At 48.6% G+C, this 12,313-nt stretch overlaps 1 protein-coding gene across 2 annotated transcripts in view; it reads left to right on the forward strand.

The window, feature by feature from the left end:
* frem1b (Fras1 related extracellular matrix 1b) overlaps window positions 1–12,313 on the forward strand; it is a 41,409-nt gene that overhangs the window by 14,231 nt on the left and 14,865 nt on the right. For both annotated transcript variants that reach the window (XM_086223508.1, XM_086223509.1), the window contains exons 9-21: window positions 2,221–2,565; window positions 2,795–2,937; window positions 3,100–3,296; window positions 3,922–4,012; window positions 4,617–4,784; window positions 4,870–5,078; window positions 5,194–5,287; window positions 5,395–5,647; window positions 5,746–5,940; window positions 8,597–8,785; window positions 8,948–9,144; window positions 9,454–9,679; window positions 10,221–10,365. In XM_086223508.1, coding sequence (XP_086079634.1) covers window positions 2,221–2,565; window positions 2,795–2,937; window positions 3,100–3,296; window positions 3,922–4,012; window positions 4,617–4,784; window positions 4,870–5,078; window positions 5,194–5,287; window positions 5,395–5,647; window positions 5,746–5,940; window positions 8,597–8,785; window positions 8,948–9,144; window positions 9,454–9,679; window positions 10,221–10,365 — 2,452 coding nt within the window. The remainder of the gene's footprint in view (window positions 1–2,220; window positions 2,566–2,794; window positions 2,938–3,099; window positions 3,297–3,921; window positions 4,013–4,616; window positions 4,785–4,869; window positions 5,079–5,193; window positions 5,288–5,394; window positions 5,648–5,745; window positions 5,941–8,596; window positions 8,786–8,947; window positions 9,145–9,453; window positions 9,680–10,220; window positions 10,366–12,313) is intronic.

A 12,313-nucleotide genomic window follows, 5' to 3' on the forward strand; every position in this document is an offset into this window, starting at 1 on the left:
CTTTCTAACTCTTACCTGTTAAGGGTTGCAGGGGTGGAGCCTATCCAAGCTGACATTGGCTGAGAGGCGGGGTTCACCCTGGACGGGTCACCAGTCCATCACAGGGCCATCAGGAGCAATTAGGGGTTCAGTGTCTTGCTCAAGGATACTTGGACACGGTCACCAGGGGAAGTGGGGATGGAACCAGTGACCCTTCGGTTGCCAGATGTCCACGCCACCTCTAAGCCACGCTGCCCCTAGAATTTATATGATCAAATACTCAATAAAACTTTCTTCAATTTGAAAACCGAAACTTAAATCGCAATCTCGTGATTTCTGTAGAACAATTTCACAAATGTCACTGAATTCACGTTAAAGTTATATTAAACCCTCTGAAACATAAATGGTCAAAACCAGCATGACAATTCAGTAAAGAGATACAAATATAGTTTTTTCTAAACCTTTACCAGTACTTTTTGTTTTAAAGTTGTCTGAGGTTTTTTTTATTTAATTTCATGGCTTTTTCCTCTAAAGTTCAGATAAATATGTAAAAAAAAATTAAATATGCTAAGTATGTCATGACCTCATGGAAATCGTCTCTCAAAAATCAATATATTAATAAATCAATTAGAATGAAACTTAGACCCTTTTTTTCTCATGAAAGTTTGTGTAGGAATTTCCCTTGAAGAGAAAAACCTACAACAAGATATTTATCATGATTTAAAAATTGACATTCATCTGAAGCTGGATCAGATTTCCATCCATCCATCCATCCATCCATCTTCTTCTGCTTAACCAGGGTCTGGCAGCAGCCTAAGCAGAGAGACCCAGACTTCTCTCTCCCTCTCCTACTTTGTCCAGCGCCTCACGGGGATCCCAAGACGTTCCCAGGCCAGGTGAGAGACATGGACTCTCTAACATGTCCCCGAGGCCTCCTACCATTTGGACGTGCACTAAACACCTCCCCAGGGAGGCGTCTGAGAGGCACCCTGACCACACACGTGGACACCCTTATGCCTGAACATGGTGTTTGTTATGAACCCTAACCACAAAAGTCCATTAACAAAGCAGATGGGGGGGGGGGGGGGCATTCCTCCCGATCACGCCTCTCCGGGTCCTTCTGTTGTTGCCAACATGAGCGTTGAAGTCCCCCAGCAGAACAAGGAATCCCCCAGAGGGAGCGCCCTCCAGTACCCCCTCTTGGGAATCCAAAAGGGGCTATTTGGCCGCTATCTCCTTGAGCTACCACCTTATCACGCTGGAGGAGTTTGCGTGTCCCATTTATCCTAAGAGCTAAGTTGTCAGGGGCTTTTATGCCTCTGGTTGGGTCACCCTAGACAAACAGGTCTTTGGTAAGGGACCAGACAAAGCGTAGTTCAAAAGACACCAAAAAGAAAAACAACTTTGGACCAAGTTTTCCCTCATCTGGACGTAGGTCAGCGGGGCCTCCTCTGGAACCAGGCCTGGGGGTGGGACTCAATGCTGGGCCTGCACTCACGGGGTCCAGCCGGGCACAGCCCAAAGAGAAAATGTGGGTCCCCCCTCCAATGGGCTCGGCCAGAGGTGTCTGTGCAGTGTGAGATGGATGGCAGCCAAGAGTGAAGACCTTGGCGGTCCGATCCTCGGCTTCAGAGGCTGGCTCTGGGCACATGGAATGTCCCCTCTCTAGTGGGGAAGAAGCCTGAGCTGGTAGGTGAGGTTGAGGATGCCAGATGTAGTCAGTCTCACCTCAATGCATGGCAAGGGCTCTGGATCCAGTCCTCTCGAGAGGTTGGACTCTCTTCCTCTCTGGCATTGCCAGCAGTGAGAGGCGATGGGCGGGGGTGGCAATACTTGTTGCCCCTTGGCTCAGTGCCTGTACGCTGGAGTTTAACTTGGTGGACAAGAGGGTAGCCTCCCTCTGCCTTCAGATGGGGGGACGGGTCCTGACTGTTGTTGTTTGGATCAGATTTCTTGATTTTCAACAGCTCAGCCTTGGTTCCAGAACATAAAAGTTCTAAATAATATTTTAATGTATTAATACTTGGATGGAATCATATCTGAGCACCTGTTCTCTCAGATTTACCCTTGAGTCTTTGATGTTTGAGGCTTTGATCTTCAGACACCTAGATATTGAAATGGATGTTGTGTTGTCATGTGACTGATGGACCTGGTTGGTCATATAAGCGTGTAGAAGAATCCTCCGTCTGAACAACACAGCGAATTGGTTCCTCTCACAAACATAATCCTGGTTTCTTCCAGGCGGGAAGGCGTTTATGTTCCGTGTGCGGGACCTGAGGGAGGGCGTGGTCATCTACCATCACTCCGACAGCGACACCACCTGCGACCACATCGTCTTCCGCATCAGCGACGGTCGTCACAGCATCCGTCACAAGTTCCCCATCAACGTCCTGCCCAAAGATGACTCCCCTCCCTTCCTCATCAACAACGTGGCAGTGGAAGTCCAGGAGGGCGGCGCCGTGCGGCTGGAGGAGTACTCACTGTCAGCCTCAGACCTTGACTCAAGTGACGACTACATCCTCTACCAGATAACCTCTCCCCCCCGGGCGGGACAGCTGGTCAGGAAAGCTTCCATCCATGACACAGGTGAGGGTGGGGGTGGTCACACGACCTTCACGCTAGGCAGCATGAACAAATGATCCTGAGCTATGTTGTTGTTTTTTAAGGAACAAGTTCAAGTCATATTTTAATTGCTTTTTTGTAACCTGATATAAACGTTACAGATGTTGTTGAGCCACCTTAATGGAATCGGATTGTGGCAGATTTGTGATCTCTCTCTCTCTCTCTCTCTCTCTCTCCCTGCTGTCACCACCAGGACTTCCTGTGGACAGCTTCCTGCAGCGAGACCTGATCCAGGGTCAGATCTACTACCAGCACTCGGGAGAGGAACGGTTTGAGGACTCCTTTGACCTCACGCTGTCTGACAGCCACCAGCCCCCAAACCTTTCGCAAACCTATGTGAGTCAAAGAGATGTAACAGGTGAAACTGGAATGTGGCATAGAACTAAGAACCTAGTTCCAGATCTCAAAACAGACATCAGAATTGAATTTTGTCTAAAACAAGAGTCGAATGGATAAGGGCGAGACAGGAAGTGATACCATGACGTCCTTTGTGTCCAGACGGTGGTGGTCCATGTTTTCCCAGTGAAGGACCAGCTGCCAGTGGAAGTTTTTGGAAGCAGCCGCTGGCTGACGGTAAAGGAGACCGAGGTGGTTTACATCACTCAGACTCACCTGCACTTCACCGACAGAGAGCATCCAGACACAGACCTGACCTACGTCATCACCCGCCACTGCTTTAGCCCCCTGCACCCTGGGTAAGATCTCCTTCTCAGAGGCGTTACAGACCATGAGCTGGTTTGATATCAAATCTGATTCACTGCGCTCCACAACTCAGTCTGCCTTCGCTGTTCGAGGGAGCTTTGAACCTGATTGGTCAAGTTGTGCTTTTCGTTGACCAATCATCAACATTTGTATCCACCCCAGATAAAAGAGGTGAAATAAAAATAAGAAGTTGTAAGATAAACTTAAAAATGGTTGTGATTGGCTGTGAAATGCCTTCAATCAGACCTACACGAGTACGTGGTTATGTTTACAGGCCACCGCCATGTTTTTTTTACATCCCAGGCTTCAATAGCTAACGGTGGAGACCAAACTGAGACCACCATCTTGGGCTCCTAACTTCACAGCAGCTTCCCTTGGTTACCTTTGACCTCACATGAAACTCTCCAGAACTCCTTGGTCACCTCCTCGTTTGTCCCCATGTCTCTGATCATTTAATACCATTGAAGACTGATTTAGCCTAGCTTAGCATACCAGCTGGAAGGAGGAAAACAAAGCCTTAAAACACTCCAGCTGACACTTCAAATCTTTGCCTCGCTGATTCTCTCCGATTTGTTCAGTAAGGAAACTGAACCTCCTGTTTGCCTCTTTAACTTTCAGTTTGATGGATGCAGGACGTCTCTTCTACACGGACAGCAGCGGCGCCATGAAGCGGGACCCCATGGTGGCAGTGTTGAAATCGTTCACGCAGGTGCAGACACACACCTCCCTGATTACAAGCGTCCTCTTGCTCCCATTCACTTACTCCCCTTCTGAAAGGGCTTTTGAGTTAAGAACTCCATGGTTGATGAAAAGCTCCTTCAGCTCATTGTGGGACCAGGACAATGGAACCTGGACCCCAGCTCTCTAACTTATTTGGTTTAAGTGAGTGATGGAAATAAACATTTTACAAATAGTTCCAAAAGGTGGTTTGGTTTAAAATTCAAGAGTTTACTTACTATTAGGTGTAGTTTCTGTCTGTATTCATGTAATTATGGTTATCATAATCATTTTGAATAATATGTCAGTTAAACGACTCCTGTTTACTCTGAAAAGTGGCAAAGTTCAATCCAGTTTCCCAACGTCGAAGAAAATGTCACTGAACGTCTCAGTCTTGACAAATATAACACTGATAGACTTGAAAACATTTGATGCCTGGACAGGAAGTTTAGTTCCAACATTTAATTCATTTGAAAATAATGAGGATCCTATTTGGATGAGGTCAAATTTCAGAAATTCATCAAAAATGTTGTCATCCGCACTCGAGTTGTGAGCCTGAGTAAAGCGACACGTCCTCGTGTCCTGTCACGTCCCAGCACGCCGTCAACCACCGGAAAGTGGCGTTCATGCCTCCAGTGGAGGACATCGGCCCAGAGCCGCTGTTCGTCCAGTTCATCTTCTCCGTTAGCGACCATCATGGGGGCACCGTGTCTGGCCTGCTCTTCAACATCACCGTCACGCCTGTGGATGACCAGGCACCAGAGGTCAGGGGTCGACAAGAGCTTGTCCTAGTTTGATGTTTACAGGTTATTGGAGACTCAACATCCACTTCCTCTTTGTGTTCGTCAGGCTTTCACCAACTTGCTGCAGGTGGAGGAAGGGGGAGGGGCCTTCCTGACAGAGGAGCACCTCCTGGTTCGGGACCGGGACACCAAGGAGGAAGTGCTGAGGGTGGAGCTTAAAAGGGTGCCTCACCACGGCTGTCTGGAGCTGCAGGGGCGTAAGCTGCTGCAGGGAGATGCGTTCACTTTGAACGACCTACGAGGACTCCGACTCAGGTGTGTCAGGAACGTGCCAGACATTGGACCCACCCTCTTACGGGAGGGTGTGAGAAGGTGGCTGGACAGACAGGAAGTAGCCTTCTGAGATGTTATCTGACCCTTTGAGTTGCAGGTACATCCATGATGACTCGGAGACCACGGAGGATGAGGTTGGGCTGAAGGTGACAGATGCCGTGAATGTAGCTGATGTCATTCTACCTGTGCAGGTGTGTATTCAGAGTCACGTGTGGTCTGATAGTCAATGATCCACCGGTGAGCTCGTCACAGATCTGAATCCACATGTGAGGGGGTCGATTCTGTCCAAACACCTCAGGTGCTGCCGATGAATGACGAGCCACCCCAGCTGGGAGGGGCTTTACGTGGGGAGCTGAAATGTGAGGAGGGGGGGCAGGTCCAGGTGACAGCAGACTACCTGTCAGCCACCGACCGGGACAGCGAGGACTCCCAGCTGACCTACATGTTAGCTCGCCGCCCAGGCAGAGGGGAGTTACAGAGGGCCGGCATGCCAGTGGACAAGTTCTCCCAGCAGGACCTGCTGCAAGGACACGTCTATTATGTCCACACAGGTGGAGCATCATGGGATAGCCACGGCGTGTGGCAATATAGTGTGTTTTTTTGTTCTTCATTCATAGCTCCAGGTGTTCTGTGTTGGTGTTTGGTTCAGGAGGAGAGATCGGACCGGAGTCTGTGTTTGACACCGTCACCCTCATCATCTCTGACAGTGATGCTGGACAGACGGATACCTGTTGCCACGGACACGCCCTTCCCCCACCTGTCCCACTCCATGGCACACTTCCTGTTTATGACCTCAACATCACTGTGCTGCCTGTCAACAACAGAGCCCCCACCATCATTCTGGGTAGGACATGTCCCGAAGGGGGTCACGCCCCACGCGTCCAGGGCCATCACGCCGGCTTAGCTGCATGTACTGACAACATATCCATGCAGATGTTTCACAATAAAAGCCTTTCAACTGAAGCAACAGAATCCTGTTACAGTTGAACCGTTCTCCACGCCTCACAAGTGGTTCAAGGTTGTCAACGCTGCAGTTTGTGTTGGTTCACTGGCATCTGCTAATGTTAGCATTTGAGCGGCGTAGACGGAACGTAGACGGTTCCAGTTTGACACAGGACGTGATGTCACCTCTCTTCCACAATTCTGACTCCGACTTCCTGGCTGTAATAAAAACATTTGATTTTCCCTTTTGCTTCATCAAACAACCACTAGAGGGCATCTGAGTGTAACTACAGTATAGCTCGTGAATTAAGAACAAAAAAGTAAACTGAAATCACACACAATTTGTGTGTGAGTGAGTGTGTGTGTGATTGTTGGTCTTGCAGCTGCCAAAACCTCCTCATCTTCACTGCTGACAATCCTCTTAATGCAGCAGAGCAGTGCTGCCTGATCAGTCCAACACACACACACACACACACACACACACACACACACACACACACACACACACACACACACACAAACACACACTCTCATGGGAGGATGATAGTTCTTGCTTGCATTGGAGCCAAGAAGAGGGATTGTGGGAGCTCTGGGTTTATCAATAGAGACCAGTGACCACTGGGACAACTGGGAGGTTTGTGTGTGTGTGTGTGTGTGTGTGTGTGTGTGTGTGTGTGTGTGTGTGTGTGTGTGTGTGTGTGTGTGTGTGTGTGTGTGTCTGTCTGTTTCTGTGTTTGTGTATGTGTCTGTGTGAGTGCGTTTGTGTCTGTGTGTCTGTGTGTGTGTCTGTTTGTGTCTGTGTGAGTTTGTGTGTCTGTGTGTATGTGTCTGTGTGTGTGCATCTGTATGTGTGTGTGTGTGTGTTTGCGAGAGGCTCCATTGTTAAACTCTGCAAAACATCTCCATCTACAGCCATTTTGTTTGCTCCTGAGTCTCAAAAAGCAAGTTGCAGAATGTCTCTACCGACTGTTGTCTTCCTCATCTTGAAATGCTGCGTTGGGAACATGGTTGTACTGTGGTGGAGGAGAGAGGAGGGTTACAGGAATGGAACCTGCTTGTTATAAAAGTGATCAGTAGATCCAGAGTCAAACTTTATCATTTAAACTTCTGACGGTTAAAGCTCACACCTGTGTACTGGACGTCTGGACCCCAGTGGCCACTCCCACCACAACACGTTCTCCACAGTCTTCACCTGACCAAACCGTCCTAATAGCCGCATTTGGCTGACTCAGGTCACCGCTGGAACACATTTCTAGAAAGATCCAGCTGTTCCACGAAGGTTTGATAATCTGAACAGATGAGAAAGTTTGACACTTCGTTCTTTGCCTCACTGTTTGCTCTCCGTCTAATGGGGTTGTTGGAAATCTGTTATTACTATTGCTGTTAAACACTCACATGGGTGTGTGTGTGTGTGTGTGTGTGTGTGTGTTTCCTAGGATAGAAGACAATGGATGTCTTTTACAAAACAAAAGATGACAGCAGTGAATCCTTCACAATAGCTGGCATGTGTTAGCCGTCTCGCTAGCCGGATTAGCACAGCGCGACCAGCGGTTGAATAGCCTGGTAATCCTGCCAGCATATCTCACCATACATTCCAGACCAGCTGCGCAGAGCAGTCCAGACTTCTTTGTGTGTGTGTGTGTGTGTGTGTGTTTGTTTGTGTGTGTGTGAGTGTGTGTGTGTGTGTGTGTTGTGAGAGTGGTGTTTCTTGCTCTAATTAATTAGCAGTGAATAAAGACGCATTCGCAATGAAACAAGAGGAATCCGGCTTTACCTTGTTTCTTATGTTGGTGGGACGCAGGTTTATCAGCCAGATCCAGCTGTCCATCATTAATACACACTCATGCACACACACAGACACACAGACACACATTTGCGCGGTTGCAGGTTCAAAGATTCATGTGCTAATTAAGCAGAGGTTGAAGGAAGTAAGGCCTATCTTAGTGGTTTCTAATTTTATTTTAATTTGGCGAATGAATTAATGTTTTTTCCGTTGTAACCCCCCGGCACACACACACACACACACACACACACACACACACACACACACACACACACACACACACAAACAAACATAAACACACACTGACAGTCAGAATTGTAGTTGATATTTGAAGGAATTTGCTGTAAACATCCCCTGGAACTCAACGATGAACTGAAAAGTTTTCTGCGATCAAAAGTCTCAAAGTCTCTTGACAGATTTGGGGAAAGTTGAATGTGAAACCAATCGGAGTATCTGGGTTCTCCAGGTTCCTTTTCTGAGAACGTGAAATACAAAGTGTGCCAATGTTCTCTAGTTCCAGCTCTCCATGTTGGAATTGCAGTTTTTTATGAAGGAAATGATGAATGAATGCTAATGCTAGGAGTAGCCGCTAGCCTGAGGTGGATGAATCATGTTGAGGGTCACCGCTGGCCGGGGCGTCTGTTGTGGTTCAAAATGAGGCCTGCGATCCTGCTGGCTGGACACAGAACTGTTCTTGTTTTCATCACACAAGCTGTGACAGTAAAGAGTTGAACACAAACTCTGATTTTCTGGTTCAGACTCTGTGTCTTTGCAGGTGAATCCATGTTGGCGGTGGACGAGGGTTCCTCTGCCTGCCTGTGTGGGGGCGTCCTTGGGGCCTCGGACCTGGACAGCACCCCAGACCAGCTGACCTTTCACCTGGAGACTCCGCCCCTTCATGGTTTTCTGGAGAACACGCTGCCGACTCCCGGCTCAGAGAAGAGCAACGCTGGAGTCCGAGTGGGTCAGTGTGTGTTTGTAGAACAACTTGAGTTTCCAGGAGACGCAAAGACGGTCATCCTCGCTCTCCGAGACGAAGAACGACGGTTCTGACTTGACTTCAAAGTTCAGTTCAGTTGTATATTAACAAATGTCCTGACAGGAATACACGTATGTTTTCTCCCAGAGTCTTTCAGTCTCGACCACCTGACCGCTGGCTTCATCAACTACGTCCAGTCTGAGCACAAAGGGGTGGAGCCAACTGTCGACCAGCTTACCATCAGTGTGAGTGATGGGCTGCATCGCTCTGCCCCTGTCCCCTTCTACATCATCATCAATCCCACCAACGACGAGGTGCCTACCCTGCTGCTCGCCAACATCACCGTACGTCCGCCGCCGCCGAGCTCACGCCCCACTTTGGCCCTGAAGGAAGTAATTCCTCTGGTTCAGGGGGATCACGCAAGCAAAAAAATCATAACTGCAACCATCCTTAAACTAAAGAGGCAGGAAATGAGCGTTTTGTCCATCTTCTTTATAATTTGCTTTAAACTTCTGAAAATTGATGAAGAATTCTAGAGATCAACCTGTTGCCATGGCGACACAACAGATGTTCAGTACAGAACAAAGTTTTTGGAAAACAACCAAAACTAAAACCAGAGGTCCTGAAGGTCAACCCTTCTGGTTCTCCTGCAGGTGAAGGAGGGTGGCATGAGGGAGCTGACACCATCCGTCCTGAATGGCTTTGACCTGGACGCCCCGCCGGACATCCTGCGCTTCACGGTGGTGGAGCCGCCGGCTCATGGCACCCTAATCAATGGCATCTATGGCACAGAGATGAGCCGCTATAAAGAGATGGGAGCTTCACTCCTGCAGAGCAGCCTTGCCATCACATCCTTCACCCTAGAGGAGCTGCGACTAGGTGAGATGTGAACGGACCAATCAGAGCACTGAGTCCTGCAAGGCAAGCGAGTCCATTGTCACAGGAGAGGAGAGGAAATTATTAAAACAAGATAAACATCTCCACACATCCGTCACCAACCTGTCCATCTCTGTGAATACATCGCTCACCAGAGGTTGCTAGGACTCTCCTCACCACCCACCACCACATACAGCCGTCCATGACCATTAATAACCGTGTACAACCATATTGGTTTAATCAGCCTCAGTCAGGCTGACATATTGTTACACAGCTTGTACAGCATTCTAAGTATTACTGTAGTATCAGTACTGAGGTGGCGCCATCTTCTGCATGTGCGGCGCCAAAGTGAAGCAGCACTTTAACTCAGTCATGAGGAGATGGAAGATCACATTTAGCAACACATTCTGTTGATCTTGAATTTAAAACTACAATAATGAACCAACTCAGCATTTGGGATGAACGGTTGAAGGTGTTTGTTTAGTTCCCGCACCCTGACGGTTAGAGTCTACCCCCTCTGCTCACCCTCCCACCCCCACCCCAGGCATGAAGATCGTGTACATGCATGATGACACGGAAACCCTGAAGGACGCCGTGCTGCTGCAGCTGACAGATGGCGTCCACACAGTCCAGGGGACGACTCAGGTCACCGTGCTGCCGGTCAACGATGAGAAACCACTGCTGCTTAAGTACGCGCGCACACACACACACACACACACACACACACACACACACACACACACACACACGCCAGGTTGTAGACGAGGTCAGCGGATGGCTTAGATGGAAGACATTCGCAAAGCCTTTATTGGTCCCAGGGATGAGGAGTGTGGAACATCAGCGGACGGTCAAGATGAACCAGGAGGGAACACACAGCTGTCAGTGAGTGAACAGGCAGCATCAAAGGCAGACAGAGACACAGAGACAGAGAGAGAGAGAAAGAGACAGAGACAGAGACAGACGTGCATAAACACCTTCACTGTCCCAGTGGTTCAATATATGAAGTGCTCAGGATCGGGGGTGGGGCTGATTATCTAATCCAAACCTGCATTAACTGACATTTAGTCTCTTGGGAGCAAAGGAAACATCCATCCATCATCCATCATCCATCCATCATCCATCCATCATCCATCCATCCATCCATCCATCATCCATCCATCATCCATCCATCATCCATCCATCCATCATCCATCCATCATCCATCATCCATCCATCATCCATCCATCATCCATCATCCATCCATCCATCATCCATCCATCCATCATCCATCCATCATCCATCATCCATCCATCATCCATCCATCCATCATCCATCCATCATCCATCATCCATCCATCATCCATCATCCATCCATCATCCATCCATCATCCATCCATCCATCATCCATCCATCCATCCATCATCCATCATCCATCCATCATCCATCATCCATCCATCCATCCATCCATCATCCATCCATCATCCATCATCCATCCATCATCCATCCATCCATCCATCCATCATCCATCCATCATCCATCATCCAGCCATCCATCCATCCATCATCCATCCATCATCCATCCATCCATCATCCATCCATCATCCATCCATCATCCATCCATCCATCATCCATCCATCATCCATTCATCATCCATCCATCATCCATCATCCATCCATCATCCATCCATCATCCATCATCCATCCATCATCCATCCATCATCCATCCATCATCCATCCATCATCCATCCATCCATCATCCATCCATCCATCATCCATCATCCATCCATCATCCATCCATCCATCATCCATCCATCATCCATCATCCATCCATCCATCATCCATCCATCATCCATCCATCATCCATCATCCATTCATCATCCATCATCCATCCATCATCCATCCATCATCCATCCATCCATCATCCATCATCCATCCATCATCCATCATCCATCATCCATCCACCATCCATCCATCATCTATCCATCATCCATCCATCCATCATCCATCCATCATCATCCATCCTTCAGCCATCATCCATCCATCATCCATCCATCATCCATCCATCATCCATCATCCATCCATCCATCATCCATCCATCATCCATCCATCATCCATCCATCCATCATCCATCCATCATCCATCCATCCATCATCAATCCATCCATCATCCATCCATCATCCATCCATCATCCATCCATCCATCATCCATCCATCATCCATCCATCCATCATCCATCCATCATCCATCCATCCATCATCCATCCATCATCCATTCATCATCCATCCATCCATCATCCATCCATCATCCATCCATCATCCATCATCCATCCATCCATCTATCATCCATCCATCCATCATCCCTCCCTCCCTCCATCTTCTCCCTCTTCTCCTGTTGAGGGTGGTGGGGGTGGAGCCTATCCCAGCAGCCTTCCCCCTGGACAGGTCACCAGTCCATGGCAGGGCCAACACATAGAGACAGACAACCATTGGCTCTCCCAGCCACGCCTACGGTCAATTTAGAGTCTGGATTAACCTGGTCCCTCTTGATGTCTTTGGACTGTGGAGGAAGCTGGAGTACCAGAGAGAACCCAGCAGGAACAGGGAGAACATGGAGACTCACCCAGAAAGACCCCGTGCTGCAGCCGGGGCTCCACCCACAACCT

This window comes from Aulostomus chinensis, chromosome 14 (assembly GCF_037954235.1).
Source record: "Aulostomus chinensis isolate RoL2024-O1b breed Wild chromosome 14, RoL_Achi_v1.0, whole genome shotgun sequence".
NCBI lineage: Eukaryota > Metazoa > Chordata > Actinopteri > Syngnathiformes > Aulostomidae > Aulostomus > Aulostomus chinensis.